This window comes from Pelobates fuscus, chromosome 4 (genome assembly GCF_036172605.1).
Source record: "Pelobates fuscus isolate aPelFus1 chromosome 4, aPelFus1.pri, whole genome shotgun sequence".
NCBI lineage: Eukaryota > Metazoa > Chordata > Amphibia > Anura > Pelobatidae > Pelobates > Pelobates fuscus.
In genome coordinates, this window is record NC_086320.1 from 322,419,044 (window position 1) to 322,438,368 (window position 19,325).

Genomic DNA, 19,325 nt, shown 5'->3' on the forward strand with positions numbered 1-19,325 from the left:
ACAATATTTCCAACCACTGTCAGCGTGGCAGTTTTCGGAGAAAGAAAGGCAGCTTTTATGATGTTCATTTGTTTTGGGGATGTAATCAATGTTAAAAAAAAATAGAAGAACAAATACAAAATCCAAAAGAGGAATCAAAAGTATCAGAAATATGGATTATTGTGGCACATTATAGAAAATGGTTATTTTTGCTTATTTGCAGGATCCACAGGGAGCAATCACATTGTTTGAACGAACAGTTCTTCTCAGCCTTCTCAGGTTTAGATTGCAGATCCTACTTCCATTTGCTAAAATGTCTACCGCCAAAAAGCAAAAGCTTGACATCCGCACTTTTCAGCCTTCATGGACTGAGGAATATGGAGTTGTACAGCAGAAGGATCGTGCTGTGTGTGCATTATGCTGTGAAAGTATTGTTTGCCGAACATCAAGTGTCAAAAGACATTTTCAAACTAAACATGAATCGTCATTTAATAACATGGAGGACAAAATGGAAGCCATAAAAAGAGCAGTTTGTAGATATAAAAAACAAACCAGTATATTCAGCCAAGTAATTGGAGCAAAGAATAAAGCTACTGAATGTAGTTATAAAATTGCTCAGTGTGTAGCAAGAAAAGGGAAACCTTTCACAGATGGTGAATATATTAAAGAAGCCTTTATAAACGGTGCTGAAGTTTTATTTGGCGATTTGCCTAATAAAGATACAATATTATCACGGATAAAAGATATACCAGTATCGGCAAGAACAATAGAAAGACGAGTGACCGAAATGACAGACAATATACAAGATAAGCAAAGAAGAAGTTTAAAAGACGCTCTTGTCTTTAGTGTCGCTGTGGATGAAAGTGTTGATGTAAATGACATGGCTCGCCTCGCAGTAGTTGCTCGCTACTGTGAAAATGATCGCATTTATGAAGAATTGTGTTGTCTCAAATCACTTGAAGGAACAAAAGGAGAGGATATTATGTCTGCATTTGCCGATTATTTTGAAAAGCAGAGTATAGATATCAATAAAATATTCTGTATAACTACAGATGGTGCCCCTGCCATGGTTGGAAAAAACAAAGGATTTGTAAAACTTCTCCAAGAACGCATTGGTCGTCCTGCACTAAAATTCCATTGCATAATTCACCAAGAGAACTTGTGTGCAAAAATATCATCTTCATCCTTGAACTTTGTGATGGAAACAGTTGTAAAAATTGTAAATTTTTTAGTTAGCCGCTCTGCATTAACCCACAGACAGTTCAGGTCCTTACTGGAGGAACTGGAGAGTTCGTATTCTGATCTCCCTCTTTATAATAACGTTCGTTGGCTCAGTCGTGGCAAGGTATTGAGCAGATTTGTAGCATGCTTGGAGGAGATCAAGAATTTCACCAGTGAAAAAGGTCATAATTACCCAGAACTAAGTGATATTAACTGGCTTTGCAAGCTTATGTTCCTGGCTGATATAACTGCACACCTGAATGACCTGAATTTACAGTTACAGGGAGAAGGACAAACTGTTCTTCATCTTTATGAATACTGGAAAGGATTCATGGAAAAACTGAATGTGTATTGTCGGGATATCACTACTGAGACATACAAGTATTTTCCCAATGTAAAAGCACATTCGGCGCATTATCCAGTTGGCACAGAAGAACTGCAGAAGTACATTGGGGCGCTCAGAAAAGAGTTCACAGAACGATGTCAAGATTTTGAGATCCATGGGCCAACATTTTCATTCCTTATCAAGCCTGACTTAACCGAATCTACCTCATTTGGGTTAACTCTTTTTGAATGGATGAATGTTGATGATTTTGAAATCCAGCTTATTGAATTGAAGGCATCAGAATTATGGAGAACAAAATTTGAAGAACTGCGGAAAACTCTGGAGGGAAATTGCACAGATAGATCAGCTGCCATTGTGCAATGTTGGACCAGTCTACCTGAAAAATTCATCTGCTTAAAGAAAATTGCACTAGCGTTGCTTTCGGCCTTTGGGTCAACATATATATGTGAGCAAATCTTTTCACACATGAAGATCATTTTGAATCCGCATCGAAGCCGTCTCTCAACTGCTCATTCAGAAGCCTGTGTGAAGCTTAAAGTTACGCAGTATGTTCCTGACATAGAGGAACTAAGCAAGGAAAAGCAAGGACAGGGATCTCACTAAGTTTGTCCTGTAAAAAATAAAAAAATGCTGTTGTATGTTCTTTGTTATTACGTTCTAAAAATATTTTCAGCACGTGTAAATGTAATTAGAAATTACATTAAAAAGCAAAAGACAAATCAATATGATTAGTTGTTCTCTTAAAACAGACCTTCTTTATTTGTTGTCATCATTAATAAAATATTAAACTTTCTTAACCATGCATTCCTCATTGAATTTATTGCCGGCACACCAAGGGACGTCAAAGTTTTATTTTGGCACAGCACTACCAAAAGGTTGCCTACCCCTGCTGTAGAGAATTGAAAACTAAATACCATCATTCAGACCAAGATAACAATTGTTAAACCTTAACAACTCGGCAAAATTCAGGCTAAAGGCTTAGGAATATAGCAAATTATTTTTCACTAATAGTTAATTGAAAATAGAAGTCTTATTGCAAAGAAGATACCTTATTGAATTTTAGGCATTTAGTGTAATCTTTTCAACCAAGATAGAATGATCCTTCAAGGTTCTCCAATACATATTTAAATTCCAGAATACATGTGTTAGAGAGCAGGTAACTTGCAATAGCTTGGTACCACCGCATTTCACCACAGATGTTCAAATAAATCCGTGCTGTCAGACTTTCTTCAGTGAGGTGGGATGGTTTTTCCCTATTCACACTTTTAAATCCCTGCCTATATAGATTGCATTTCCGCTTTGATTATCTTTGGACAAATCCTTTAGACCCACAGGAAGAATTTAGCCCAGTGGGCCCATCTCTTATACCAAGTCACTGAATGGCTCCAGGGAGATGTACTATTTTTTTATTTTTTTTTGTGCATACGATTGACAGACATGCTTATTTTTTATACAGGCATTTCACAAGGTATAATACAGTGGCATACGAGAGAACTGCACATTTTTAAGTAACTAACATGTTAATATAGGTTGTGTCAGAGAATGGTAAGGCATTACGCACAGAATGTCATGACATTAGGTAAAACTGCACAATTTTGGTTAATAAAACATGGTCATACATTGTGTGTCAGTAGGTATGCTAGTGTGAGCGTTAATGCAAACAGGCTAGGTAACTGACCTATTGTTAGTCTTAATAGTATAGTATAGCATAGTATAGTATAACATGAGCACAATAGAGAACACGTCAGTAGTGAGTTAAGGGAAAACAAAATATGTCATGCTATGTTAACTGACAGTACTACTAGTAATGTTACCACTGGGTAGTAGATATTGGCTTTAGGGAAACACATTTGTGAACATAAATTAACACGAGACAGATTAGGCAAGTCGGAGGGCAGTGGACATGCTAGGTGAAACAAAAAAAGAAAGGCAAATGGAGAGCAGTATTATGAGGGAGAAGCCATGGGTTCCGGCATTGACAAATCTAGCGTCCCCTCACATATAGCCAACTCAACCTATGCCCGTGGCTGTTAGGCTAAGTTCAGATCGACCTGCATGGGGGCATTAGTCTTCAGGCGTCTCTCTCTGGTTCCTTGCGTCGACTTGCACTGGCATACCATACATGGGGTATGACAGGATAGTCGGGGTCTCTGTGGATTCTATATCCCACCTATATTGCCACCTGCCCTCTCCATCTTCCACTCGCTCTCTTTGCTGCATAAGGGTGCGTTCTCCGTGTTTCCGTGGGGCCCCTCTTCTCATGAAGGCTTGGGCTGCATGTGGCTTGGTGTTACCGTGGCTCCTTGCTAATCCGTGCCCTATGCGGGTTGTACCTTGCAGGGTGACCGGGATTTTGGCGATGTGGCTGTGTTCGAGGCCCCTGCCTCTGCTTTGCATTCCTTGGCTCTGCTTTAGTTTGCCCAGCGAGGGAAGGCCTCTGCATGGCCGCCATTTTTGATCCACCACGCGGTCTGAGACTCTGCCGATTTCGAGCTGTGCAGGTATGTATCGTCCCCAGTGAGGACCAGAATTACCCCCACTGGTCCAAAGGGGGGGGGAGGAGGGGGGAATAACAAGGTGTCTGTGTTGGTACCTCGAACCGCGTGGTCCCAAGCGGGAGACCAGCCGTGTCCCCATGCCGTTGGGTCTGCAATCCAGGTAGGCCGCAAGGCAAGACTGTAGCTTTTGGCTTTCAAGAGCAAGTAGTTTGGGATCCTTTGTGTCCCTGTTAGAGATGCCTGTTGTGTTAGATACTAAGCCTTCTGGCTGCTATTTTCGTGCAGATTTAATGGATTTAATGTTCGTGCTAGCAGGAGCTCACAGAAACACGTCTGGCCATCTTGCGAGTCAGGGCCCGCCCCCCCCCCGGGAGATGTACTATTTAATACTATAATTGTCCCTAATTTTCTTCTGACAATACCAATGGTTAAATATACTGTAAAGGGATACCCATCTAAAACGTGTTTAATGTTTTCAATCCCATCTTGGAAAAGGTATTCTTATACTATAACAGCATTTCACACAAAATAAAATCTTCACCTAGTAATAACACCAAGCAATTCCTTCATATATTTTGGAAGCAAATTGCAGTGGAATGTACTTACATTTGAGTCTAAAGATGAATTGGCTTGCACTGAACCAAGGCTTTCTCCAGGATAAAAAGGAAGCATTAAGTAAAGTAAGGGATCAGCCTGTATTAAATAAAAGATACATTTTCAAATTATAAATATAGATTTCACTAAATTTGCAAAAAGAGCTAAAAGTTGTCAAGAGGTGAGTGCACCATTATATAGGGTCACATTTTTAAATTAGTCAAACAGCTTCATCTGAACAGAACACAACACTTTAAAGAAAAGGAAAGAAATTACTTTATTAGTCATTTAATCTATCTGGTGATCTGGAGTCGAGATGTCATCATAAAGGGGTTTTATATGGTGGCTGAATAGCCTGACCAACATCCTGACTGGTCAGTGTTAATTTAATTAATAGCACTATAAAGGGATGCTCCATTTCACAAAAAAAAAAAAAAAAAAATACTAGTTGGTATATATACCTCCGGTGAAACACGCAAGCATTTAATTATGGATAATTTAATAGGGGGTATATCTAAAAACAAATTGCAAAAGCTACAGTTCTTGTCTGCAGCCTTTGCAAGCATTCCCGTTCTTCCCCAATTGTGACTTTCTGTGGCTGTCCAATCACAGACTTCCCACTGCAGCTCACAGAGACGCCTTTGCAAGGCTCTGAAAAATGTCAGGCTCTTGGTTTTAGCTCCAATTAGTTAAACTACCAGGAAGTAACAGGTCCACTAGTTTAAATGATAGCCAGGGTGTGTAACAAGGTTAAATTATAAAAGTGCCAATTTTTACTAAACTTTGAACTTTTTTATTTTTTTTATTTTACAAAGAGTACTCACTCTTCACACACTTTAGCAGATTGCTTTAGGTCATGGAGAGTTCCTTTAAACTGTGTATAATAATAACGGTGTATTGGGTACCTGTCGCCAGCATGCAAAGCATGGGTGGACCATCCCAGTAAATACTACTCTAATCAAAATCAGTGTTTTGAGGTTTTTTTTTGGTGGGAGTGATCCTTTAATGAAAATCAGTGGTGAAATAGGATGAATAAGAGTGCTAGTTGGTCATATTTAACCAAATAAAACTTACTTTGCAAAAAAATAGATTTAGCAATTCCATTATGCCAGATTCTTCCTTTTGTTTACACCATGCTGCACGATATTTTGAAGCTCTCTCTATTACTTTTTCTTCTGTATCCACGCCTACAGAATAACCCTAGGTATTTAAGGAAAGTTATTACCATTACAAAATTAAAATAAACCACAAAAATACAATACTACAAGCATCTTCCACCAACATCCCTTATATAACTTATGATGCAATCTGTAGCCTTGTATATTGTATTAACAGAATACATCAACAAATTCACAGTAAAAAATGTGAAGTCGAGCGAATAATATATTTAAAGGGAAATAGTTTTTTTTTTTTTCTCTTAACTGTAGAATCCACGTTTGCAGATAAGCTGAACTGCCTCTTTTTTGCCCAATGAATCAATTTAGAATCAGAAAGTGGAAAGTGCTCATGCCACTGTATCTCCAGAAAGATATTGATACTTTAGAGAGAGTTCAGAGAAGGGGGGATATGACAGAAATAATAATAACAAAGTATTTAACCAGGAAAGGTACATTCAGATTACTCTGGTTTCCAAGTACGTCCTGGGGTTGTTACTATCACCCAATTTAATGGTACTCATTTTATCTACCTCGGAAGGATGACTCATTTTATCTACCTCGGAGTCAACCCTGCTGTGATTTGAACCTGCCACCCAAGGGTTAGAACAGATTCTGCTGATGCATTAGCCCACTGAGCTATTTCACCAGCCTCATATTTAAATACATAAAGGGAATCAACACAGTAAAGGAGGACACTACCACAACAAGAGGATATAGTCTTAAATTAGAGGGGCAAAGGTTAAAAAAATAATATCAGGAAGTATTACTTTACTGAGAGGGTAGTGGATGCATGGAATAGCCTTCCAGCTGAAGTGGTAGAGGTTAACACAGTAAAGGAGTTTAAGCATGTGTGGGATAGGCATTAGGCTATCCTAACTATAAGATAAGGCCAGGGACTAATTAAAGTATTTAGAAAATTGGGCAGACTAGATGGGCCGAATGGTTCTTAGCTGCTGTCACATTCTATGTTTTTAAGTTTTTAATTATGACACAGCGAGCAAAATATAAGGATAAAAGTCAGTTTAGTCGATGAGCTCTAAACATTTGTAAACCATTAATGTGAAAATATACAGTAAATGCATTTTGCTGAATTTCTATCAATATCTAGATCTATATATTTCATAAGATCCTGTGGGACTGCAGTCGTGGTGAATATGGCAGTACCAACTGACTATAACATAAAGAAGAAGGAACATTACAATATGGACAAATATCAATGGATGTAGAAAGTGAAGGCAATAGTAGTCCCAGTTGTGATAGAAGCACTCGGGGCTGTGACCCCCAAGTTGGGGGAGTGGCTTCAACAGATTACAAGTGGAGCATCGGAGATCGCTGTCTAAAAAAGTGCAGTCCAAGATACTGCGTAGAACCATGCACAGAATATCTTACAAGTTAAATTAAACAAACAAAATACAATAATGTTGTGTTGTGAAGTCCTCTAACGCTTTGAATAAGAATTCTTTGTGTGAGATACTTACCTCACATTGGAGGCTTCTGGCAGGAACAATGCTTCCAGACAGCATGTGTAGGCAATAAGAGCTATGAACATTTACCACCACCGAGGGAAGTACTACCCAATTTTAAAAAAATATTCCAAAGATAGGGTCAAGACTGGTGCAAAACAGATATATTTTCAGGAATTGTATTGGGATGCAGTATGATTGACAGCAAGGGATGGTATGGCTATGGCTGAAGAAATAACAAAACTAAAATTTTAAGCACCAGACTACTGCAGTGATTGCCATCATATAATAATTCATACTTATACAACATTGATAGATCTTCGGTACAAACCTTCAACAACACCTGCTTATTCTTAATTTCGGACCTCACAAGGGGACGCTTGCTACTGAGCTCTTTCATTGGCTCACCATCTAGGAGGTCACGCTCCATACTATCTGAAAGAAGTCCTCCAGATTTCTAAAATAAATTAAAGAAAACCCATGAGTAGAACAACAAGTTATCTTGTTTTGTCACAGTTTTTATATTGTACTTTTATTTTCACATAAAAAAAATTATATATATACACACACACACACCAAGAATTTGAGCATATACTACATAATACAAAAGCAGAAACATTGCCTTTTAGAAATCAGTGAGGTACGAATGACAAGCAGTAAAACCATCGCTGCAGGAATCTGCGACAGATATATACAAAAACATGGATGTCCAACCTGGGCCACATTGAGCGAAGAGGAAAGGTCTTGAGCCAAACAACAAATATATATTATATAGTTAAAGGACCACTATAGGCACCCAGACCACTTCAGCTTTATGAGGTGGTCTGGGTGCCTGGTCCAGCTAGGATTAACCCTTTTTTTTTGAAATATAGCTGTTTCAGAGAAACTGCTATGTTTATAAATGGGTTAATCCAGCCTCTAGCAGCTGTCTCATTGACAGCCACTAGAGGGCTTCCGCGCTTCTCACTGTGAAAATCACAGTGAGAAGACGCCAGCGTCCATAGGAAAGCATTGTGAATGCTTTCCTATGGACTGGCTGAATGCGCGCGTGGCTCCTGCCGCGCATGCGCATTCAGCCGAAGAGGCGGAGAGGAGGCAGAGAGGAGGAGGAGAGCTCCCCGCCCGGCGCTGGAGAAAAAGGTAAGTTTAACCCCTTCCTCTCCCCAGAGCCCGGCGGGAGGGGGACCCTGAGGGTGGGGGCACCCTCAGGGCACTATAGTGCCAGGAAAACGAGTATGTTTTCCTGGCACTATAGTGGTCCTTTAACATACAAGTAATAAAACGTTAAAAAACCCTTTTCTTAATTTTCTATTTCAGTTGTTTAGTAGATAACTCCCTTATTACCCCTGTGGGATTGCCATATTTAAATATACCACATTAGGGAGCTATCTACTAAACACATGCACACAACCACAAACCCACACACATACAATCACAGATCCAAACAAAAATCACATTCGTACACATTTAGTACTTAAGAAGTCCACCCAACCTTGCTCTGGGAGGGCTATAGTGGAGCCTCGGTCCCTGGTGGCTAGGGGTTGCTGCTGTGCTGGGAACTCTGTGTTCTTCCAGCACAGGTCCCTGGTGTGCCCAGTAGTGATGCCGCTATGACGTAATTCCAGCTGCCTGCTCACTGCAGGGAGTTGTGCAGGAGGAGCACAGTAGATAAAGGGCTTCCTGCCTTCCTTGCCACCTAGCAGACCGAACGGTACACCGGGCCACAGGTTTGACTCACCTGTACTAAAAGTTTACCATCGTCTAAAGATATTATAGATTCTTTTTAAAAGCAATAAAGGATCACTATAGGGTCAGGAACACAAACAAGTATTCCTGACCCTATAGTGTTAAAACTACCATCTAGTCCCCCTGGGCCCCTGATGCCTCCAGCAATATAGCAACATCTTACTGTATTCAAGCTAGAAGATCTGCATGCTGTTTGCCTAAAACAAAAAACAAAAAAACAAGCAGTCTGCTGACATAATCAGAAGTGGTAGCCTGACCCAATCACAGTGCTTCCCCATAGAATTGGCTGAGACTGACAAAGAGGCAGAGCCAACATGATTCAAACACAGCCATGGCCAATCAGCATCTCCACATAGAGATGAATTGAATCAATGAATCTCTATGAGGGAAGTTCGGTGTCTGCATGCAGAGGGAGGAGATACTGAATGTTTGGATGCATTTTAGGCAGCCATGACCCAGGAAGGATACTACAGTAATGATACTACACACCAGAACAAATTCAATAAGCTGTAGTTGTTCTGGTGACTATAATGTCCCTTTAATATGTCAAACTATTCTGCAGAGCTATGTCAAAATAGCATGAGTGAAATTTCCACTTAAAGAAATATTAAAGGAAAACTATAGTGCCAGGAAAACAAACTTGTTTTCCTGGCTCTATAGGGTCTTTAGGTCCCCGTCCCCCGTCCCCCCACCCTCTGGGTCCCCCTCCCGCCGGGCTGAAGGGGGAGGAAGGGGGTAAACGCTTACCTTTCTCCAGCGCCGGGCTTCCTTGGCGCTGGGGACTCTCCTCCCTCTTCCGACGTCATCCGCTGAATGCGCACGCGCGCATATTCAGTCCATAGGAAAGCATTTCTCAATGCTTTCTTATGGACGCTGGCGTCTTCTCACTGTGAAAACCAGCGCCTCCACACCCTGTTCCAAATTATTATGCAAATGCTATTTAAGTGTCACAAAGATTAAATATTTTGTTTTTCAGTTTAACCCCTTAGCGACCGAGGACGGTTCAGGACCGTCATCGTCATTTTTGCATTGCCGACCGATGACGGTCCTGAACCATCCTAACGGTGCAATGTACTTACCCGATCGCCGTCGTTCCCCCGGCGGCGATCCCGGTGTGGGGAGACTGTCTGCAGCCCAGACAGTCTCCCCATGGCGAATTAGGACCCCTGGGGCCATGTGTTCACTCAACAGGGCGACCAAATGGTCACAATAGGTGTCCATGTGTCTGCCTGCAGGGGGACTGTCTGTGCTGACAGGCAGTCTCCCTGCTAGTGTAAAATCCTAAAAACTAAATAAAGTTAATGTTAATAATAAAAAAAAGTTATATATATATATATTATATTTATATAATATATGTCTATATATCATATATAATATCATACTAAGTGTATTTTTATATTAATATGTACATATATTAATATAAAAATACACTTGTAATTAAATTACACACGTATATAATAACTATATATATTGTATATATATTATTATAAAATACAAATAAGTAAATTCAATTAAAAAATTTAAAAATAATAAAGTACAAAAAATTACATATCTATATGAAATTTTATTCTAACTGTATTTTGATATTAAAATATATATATATTTATATCAAAATACACTTAGAATGAAATTGTATATATATCTATGTATATATAAATAAATAAAAATAATACGAAATATACATATGTCCATATACAAAATTACATAAATAATTATATAAATATACGTTGACTTCAAATATATAAATATGCATATATATTTAAATTCTACGTGCATATTTATGTAATATTTTTACATAATTAAGTAATTTTATTAATTGCAATTTGAGGGACCTGCCTGCCAACCCAGGACGAAATTCCAGAGAATTTAATTTGCTGGCACTGTATTTTACCCTGTAACTTTCTATGACACCCTAAAACCTGTACATGGGGGGGTACCGTTTTACTCGGGAGACTTCACTGAACACAAGTATTAGTGATTCAAAACAGTAAAACCTATCACAGCAATGATATTGTCAGTGAAAGTGACTTTGTTTCGCATTTTTCACACACAAACAGCACTTTTACTGATGATATAATTGTTGTGATATGTTTTCCTGTTTTGAAACACTAATATTTGTGTTCAAGAAAGTCTCCCGAGTATAACAGTACCCCCCATGTACAGATTTTATAGCGTTTTTGAAAGTTACAGGGTCAAATATATGGGTCAAATATTTTTACATTGAAAATGGCCAGGTTGGTTATGTTGCCTTTGAGAGCGTATGGTAGCCCAGGAATGAGAATTACCCCCATGATGGCATACCATTTGCAAAAGAAGACAACCCAAGGTATTGCAAATGGGGTATGTCTAGTCTTTTTTAGTAGCCACTTAGTCACAAACACTGGCCAAAATTAACGTTCAATTTAGTTTTTTCACACAGAAAACAAATATGAACGCTAACTTTGGCCAGTGTTTGCGACTAGGTGGATACTAAAAAAGACTGGACATACCCTATATTGAATACCCTGGTTTGTCTACTTTAAAAAAAATATGTACATGTGGGGTGTTATTCAGAGACTTTTGACAGATAATAGTGTTACAATGTCACTATTGATAAATTTGAAAAAATATATGTTTTGAAATCGCAATATCCTACTTGTACCTATAACCCTATAACTTGCAAAAAAAAAAGCAAAAAGCATGTAAACACTGGGTATTTTAAAACTCAGGACAATATTTGTAATCTATTTAGCAGTTTTTTTTTATTCGCTTTTGTAGATGAGTAAAAGATTTTTCAAGTAAAAGTCAAAAAACATGTATTTTTTTTTAAATTTTTCATCATATTTGTTTGTTTTTTAAAATAAATTACATGAGATTATATAAATAATGGTATGTAAAGAAAGCCTTTTTTGTCCTGAAAAAAACAATATATAATTTGTATAGGAACAGTAAATGAGAGAGCGGAAAATTACAGCTAAACACAAACAACACAAAAGTGTAAAAAGAGGCCTGGTCGCAAATGTACAACATCGCAAAAACTGTCCAGTCCTTAAGGGGTTAACTCCTGGATGGCATTGTGTCTCAGTGCTCTTTTGATCACTGAAAACAATCTCGGACACCTGTGATAATTAGATTGCCAGGTGAGCCCAATTTAAGGAAAAACTACTAAAGGAGGGTGTTCCACATTAGTAAGCAGAGCACCATTTTCATGCAATATGGGGAAGAAAAAGGATCTCTCTGCTGCCAAAAAGAGTGAAATTGTTCAATGCCTTGGACGAGGTATGAAAACATTAGATATTTCACGAAAACCTAAGCGTGATCATCGCACTATTAAGAGATTTGTGGCTGATTCAGAGCACAGACGGGTTTGTGCAGATAAAGGCACATTGAGGAAGATTTCGGCCAGATCCATGCATCGGATCTAGAGAGCAGCTGCTAAAATACCATTACATAGCAGAAAACAAATATTTGAAGCTGCTGGTGCCTCTGGAGTCCCAATGACATCAGTGGAGTCCTCCATAGTCTTGCAACTGTGCATAAACCTTCTATTCGGCCACCACTAACCAATGCTCACAAGCAGAAACGGCTGCATTGGGCAGAAAAATACATGAAGATTTATTTTCAAACAGTCTTGTTCACTGATGAGTGCCATGCAGATGGATGGAGTAGTGGATGGTTGGTGGACGGACACCCTGTTCCAACAAGACCTTTGGAGCATCCTCAAGCAAAAGATCTATGAGGGTGGGAGGCAGTTTACATCCAAACAGCAGCTCTGGATGGCTATTCTGACATCTTGCAAACAAAGTCAAGCAGAAACTGCCCAAACACTCACAAGTTCAATGGAACTTGTGAAGCTGCTATCAAATAAGGGGTCCTATGTTAAAATGTAACGTGACCTGTTAAAATGTTTAAAAAGTTAAAATGTTGTTATAAGTTTGATTGAAATAGCTTTTGATTTGCGTAAATATGCTGCAAACGCAACAAATTACAATTTTCAGTTCTTTACAACCTATAAAGTGTTTTGAAACTTACTGTGCGTAATAGTTATACAGCAATCTAACGAGTGTCATAAAAGGGCACTCAGAGTATCGTGTCCCAGTTTGACGAGTATATATAGAGAGCAACAAAGTTGGAAAGGTGCCTTCGAGGGCACCCGGGGATAGGAAAGGTAGTAACGTAGATAAAGGAGTACAGAGTTTGCTATAGGTATATTCACGTAAATCCACAAAATCCTGCTCATAGATAATAAATAAAAGGCTATTAGTTTGTCAACAAATGGACATGAAAGTCTATTTTGGTGCTAGATTGTTCATTAACACAGAGCTAGTGGTTCACTGGTACGTGTAATGGTGAACTGTAATGCATATTAGTGAGTAGCGGTAGGGAGCACCGTATGCCTAGGTCGGCTGGAGAGCTTGCGTGCCCCGGTTAGGTTATTGCCGTCCACTCTTGGTGCTTGACAATAGGTTACACAGCAATCTGACGAGTAGCATAGAGGAGCACTCAGAGTATCGCGATACTCTGAGTGCTCCTCTATGCTACTCGTCAGATTGCTGTGTAACCTATTGTTCAGCACCAAGAGTGGACGGCAATAACCTAACCGGGGCACGCAAGCTCTCCAGCCGACCTAGGCATACGGTGCTCCCTACCGCTACTCACTAATATGCAGGACGTTATTTAATCTTTCCCTGCACTTAGAGTAGACGGTACTTGCCATTTGGGGCACTTCAGACCTTACCGACCAGGGTATAACAGCGGGACGCGGGACAGATATATTTTTCCCGCATGTCCTGCAAATTGATGTAGACACAATTGATTGTCTCTTTGACGTGCCTTCTATAAGTTGTTCTGCTGTGTACACAGACTAGTCATTACAGTTCACCATTACACGTACCAGTGAACCACTAGCTCTGTGTTAATGAACAATCTAGCACCAAAATAGACTTTCATGTCCATTTGTTGACAAACTAATAGCCTTTTATTTATTATCTATGAGCAGGATTTTGTGGATTTACGTGAATATACCTATAGCAAACTCTGTACTCCTCCTTTATCTACGTTACTACCTTTCCTATCCCCGGGTGCCCTCGAAGGCACCTTTCCAACTTTGTTGCTCTCTATATATACTCGTCAAACTGGGACACGATACTCTGAGTGCCCTTTTATGACACTCGTTAGATTGCTGTATAACTTATATGTTAGCACTAAGAGTGGACGGCAACGACCTAACCGGGGCACGCAAGCTCTCCAGCCGACCTAGGTATACTGGGCTCCCTATGGCTACCCACTACTATGCAGGACTGAAGTTAATCTTCCCCTGCACTTAAAGTAGATGGTATTGGCCATTGGAGGCACCTCAGGTTCTATAGGAGACATCGGCTAAGGTAGACAGAGGGAACTGGCCACCCGCCCTACTACTTCACCAAATACGCAACCAGACATATGGTTTCCTTAAATCCGACTGCAGATTACAACGATAAAGTTGTCTGGGAACCACGACCAGGGTTGTGTTTTCATGTATGGGCATATGTCATATAGTATCAGACTGAGTCTCTTGATACATCCGACATTCTTAGTATCATATTTTGATTAATAGTGACATGTTGATATTAAGGGCCGTATCGCTATAATTACTAGGAGTTTCGCCCCCTGGTGGCCACAACAAGACTATATGGAAATTAACTTACTGCTCATTGAGCTGGGTTTTGGGTTTTAACCCACGGGTGACTGGTGGATTAGAATACTGAGAAAGTTTATTTACCCCAGTACCTGTCTACGGAAAATCCCCTACCGCCCCCTCTCTCATTAATTCCTACAGCGAGGGTCCGTCACCCAGCCCAGCACACCATACACTTGATATTTCAACCAGTGTATTTTTCCCCCTTACTTATGAATTTGTATTTCTTTACTGTATATTATGTTGTTGGTTCTCGGCTAGTTGACTGCGACTATTTGTTTTGTACCCAGTCAGACAACTATAGCCGGGATAGCTATTTTGATGTATATCTATAAATAAAGTATTTTCTTTTATCTGTAACTATTCTCTTTGAGATTTTGGTGCACACTCTAATTCAGGAACAGGTCTTTTTTCTCCCCTCCCCCTCCCCCTTTCTTTCTGTATATTCAACATATTGGGTTACCCCCATCTCTGTTCCCGGACCTCCTCTTTTTGCAAGACCTCCAACTTGGCCAATTCTTCATAATTACAGGTGGTTTCTGACATCGAGCAAACTCCACAACATATTCCTATCAGTGCCTGCAACCTGCTGGAGATGCAGTACTGCTGAGGGAACCATGACCAACATATGGTAGGAAAGCACAGCTTTTCAACCTTTATGGACAGAAGTGGAAAATATACTCTCCATATTGAACATCAAGGATATTCCCAAATCACCTTCCACATAAACTTTTTTTATTCCCCATGGGCCTTACAAAGGCTACCAAACTATAACAGCCATAATCATAATGGCAACTAGGAACCTTATAGCCCAGCACTGGAAGTAATAGGTTTGCCCCACTCAAAACATGCTACTATCAATTAGAGGAGGATAGACACAGAAACCAGAGGAACCATGACTACTCTACAGGATCATGATAAGACTGGTGGGATAGACTCACAATGGGTGGATATCAGCCACAGGCGACATATTGGGTTGCCCTACCTTGACTAACCAGCGGAACAGGTTGTGAGCTAGGGGTCGGTGTTTGGGCAGGAAAAACAATGTGCTGTATGTATGTTGATCACGGATGTCACTGTATGAACAAGATATACTGTGAACAACATTGTTACCCCTTTCTTTTTCTGAACCCCTACGCAACATATTTTCTCTATATACTATTGCGAACTGTATCTTATGTAATTGAAAAAAGCAAAAAACTTTCATTAACAGCAACAACAACAAAAAAAGCTACAAAATGTTTCAGAATTTTGTAATAAAAATAATGAATTAAAGCCTGCTTGCAGACCTAACCAGACGCCATTTCCTTAAAGGACCACTATAGGCACCCACACCACTTCAGCTCAATGAAGTGGTCTGGGTGCCAGGTCCCCCTAGTTTTAACCCTGCAGCTGTAAACATTGCAGTTTCAGAGAAACTGCTATGTTTACATTGAGGGTTAATCCTGCCTCTAGTGGCTGTCTCCCTGACAGCCACTAGAGGCCGCTTCATGTTGGACGTCCATAAGAAAGCATTGAGTAATGCTTTGCTATAGGCGGTTGGAATGCGCGTGCGCGTCTCTGACTGCGCATGCGGAGCCGACGTAGGCAGGGGGAGGAGAGGTCACCAGCACCGAGGGAGCCTGGCACTGGAATAAGGCGAGTGGCTGAAGGGGGGCCCTGAGGGACCTAATAACCCTATAGTGCCAGGAAAATTAGTTTGTTTTCCTGGCACTCTAGTGCTCCTTTAAGCTCCTCAAGGAAAACCTACAAACTGCTTCACATCGGCAAACCAGATGCCGATCCAGCCTTACAAACCCCACCACCGAATTATCCTGCCCAGGCTGCATCAATTGATGCCTTTCTTCCAGACCCAAAAGCAGCCTAAACGGCAACAGAGGTCTGGGGTCATCCACATACTGCCAATCCCTGGCCTCTAGGCCCTCCTTAGCAAAGACCCTGCTGACAGCAGGAGAGCCGCGCCACCTCGCCCCTCACGCTGCTCCCTGTACAAGTCTGCATGCCGGCAATGGGTTGCAGATCACAAAAACTTGCCCCCAGATCATAGACACATCTGGGCAATGCTGCAAAGGCCTGCACAGCCCAGACTCACTCTGGCGGAAGATTGGCATGAGGCGGACACCATATTGTGTGCCCAGGAACTGGAGGTACCGCTGAACACTCAAGCCCTCGACACCATACCCTCGGAACCCTCCAATGACTCGGACCCAACCACAATACAAGACCTGAGGTCCTTCTAACAGACATCCATAAGCTCCTGTCTGACTCCGCCATGTTTAAAACTGAGTCAGTGAAAGAGTAAGGCAACGGAAGAAGACATTGTGGAAACACAAACTAAGATGACTGCAGTACAGGACTCCAACTGTACAGTGCACCAACTCCAGACACACTAGAGGGTCATGTCTGCTAGAATCATGGCCATAGAAGACCGACAACATCGCACACATGTCAAAATCAGGGGGGTCCCTGCTCCGGTAAGCGCAGAGGAACTGCCACACTACATAAGGCATCTTTTAGCCACCCTACTACCTCCCACAGTGGCACGGAAAATGGCCATAGATAGACTCTACAGTATCCCCAGTAGAGCCCACACTAAATCAAACATGAACCGGGATGTCATCCTACGTTGTCTCACAGTCTAGGACAAAATACAAATAATGTCAAATCTAAAAAGCAAAACAGCTCTGGCCTTTGATAGATCCACCTTGACCCTTTTTCAAGACTTAACCAGAGCCACACTACTATGGAGAAACTCCTATGGATACGTTTCCTGCCATGTACGATCGGCAGGATTGACCTACAGGTGGAGGGACTGATAACTCTCTGGTGGTAACTCACTCTGGAAACATCCATGTTTTCTCAAATCCATGACTGATGCACCAACATTCAAGGAGAAATTGGGACTGCCTGGTCCAACCATGACCCTGACCACAGGACCACCCGGGAAATTCTTGGGATACGGATAATATCACCCCCTTTGTCCGATGTGCCAGAGGTGCACCAGTACCATGATGGTAAAAGAAGATAGTCTGTGAACCACCATAACCATTATCAACAGTAGATCCAGTATCACATGACCCAAATGGGCCACTGTTAATAGACTATAGCTCCACAGGTGGTTCTATTTGTTTTCTTTTGTTTTACTGTTCCATTATGTTTTGTTTACTTCCTCTCACATGTCGCATGACAATTGTATTACCTGTACCTTACCTATAAATCATAGGGAGCATAACTGATTAGAGCATAGCTGCTCTACAGGAAGCATCTGCGATTCGGGACTCAAAAAAAATGGCAAAAAATTTACCGACCCCAATTAACGCCTGGTTAGGGGTATTACACCCAATTGCATTTCCTTTTACCACACTATCCCAAATCTGGGGTAGTTTACCCTCTAGCATCTTGCCTAGGCCCTCTAGGTAACCTGCCCTTAATAATTTCATTATATATGCAATAACAGCCCTACCTGGATGCTAACATGATTTTACACTCCTGTATACGTCACTGACCACTTGATCTGCTATCTCTACCCTTATAATGCCCTCCATTACATATCAACAGCATTACTAATAGGACCTCACGTAAAATAATGGTTCTACTACTTTCTCTTCCCACGACGATGTTCTAAATAACTAGTTACCTTGTTACATTTAAAAAAATGAAAAGTGCATAACGCTAGATATGTATGTATTTTCAACACTGTCTATTGTGCAAATATGTCGTCGATTTGGTGTTGACCCTGCACTACCAACATAAAAAATTAAAAAAAAAAAATGTAAATGCATTAGGTTACGAATCTTTATGCATACATTTTTCCTCTTTTTTTTTTTTATTCATCAGAAAATTTTTGTACTGTGACTTTAATGGAACCTTATAAATGTGGATTTCTTTATTTTTTTTTTTTTTACAAATCTGAAACTTTTAAGGGCTATAGCTGTAGCTCCCCGCTGCACTGATGCTGTGCACACCCACCCAAACATTCATTGGAAACTGTCCTGTATATAAAACATTTACAAATGAGCATTGTTAAGTGTTAAGAGTGAGACATAACTTTGTTAGGTCTATAACAATACCAATTTGGACAGAGTCACAAACACACAAATAATGTATACAATTTCTCACCATGTATCTTAATATTCCTGCTTCTGGGTGAATAAGAGGAAGCTCAGGAAACCATTTCTGAACTAGTATACTCAATGTCCCCTATAAGAGATAAATTAGATTATCCAAGTGTGTATGTATATATGTTCTAGCAAAATGTAAATAAGTAATAATACATAATATATATATATATATATTATATAAATATATATGTGTTACATAGATTTGTGGTGCCAGGAATGCCCATTAACCCCCTCCCCCTAATAAGTCAAGCAGTTTAACAGTTGACAACTTACCTGGGGTCACCTCCTTAATGAATAGTGAAGCTCTCTGCTTTAAGCTAATGTCAGTGGTGCAGGGCTTAGCTCAGGAGAGCTAATGGAAACTCTGTGCAGGAGTATTAATGGAGGAAGTGACCAGCAAGTAAGTGGTGAAACAGTCATCAGCATGCTGTAGTGTTAATAGTGCTTGGAGTATTCCTTTAAATTAGAGACGGCAAAAAAAAAAACTTTTTTTAAACTAAATTCCTTATTTTAATTTAATACAGATTTTTTTATTCATATAAAC

General features: G+C 40.2%; 1 protein-coding gene across 1 annotated transcript in view; it reads right to left on the minus strand.

The window, feature by feature from the left end:
- Positions 1-19,325, minus strand: part of STK31 (serine/threonine kinase 31) — a 103,835-nt gene that overhangs the window by 19,327 nt on the left and 65,183 nt on the right. Inside the window, exons 15-18 of the mRNA XM_063453129.1 lie at positions 18,780-18,860; positions 7,590-7,715; positions 5,713-5,838; positions 4,651-4,737 (exon numbers count right to left, since the gene is read on the minus strand). Coding sequence (XP_063309199.1) covers positions 4,651-4,737; positions 5,713-5,838; positions 7,590-7,715; positions 18,780-18,860 — 420 coding nt within the window. The remainder of the gene's footprint in view (positions 1-4,650; positions 4,738-5,712; positions 5,839-7,589; positions 7,716-18,779; positions 18,861-19,325) is intronic.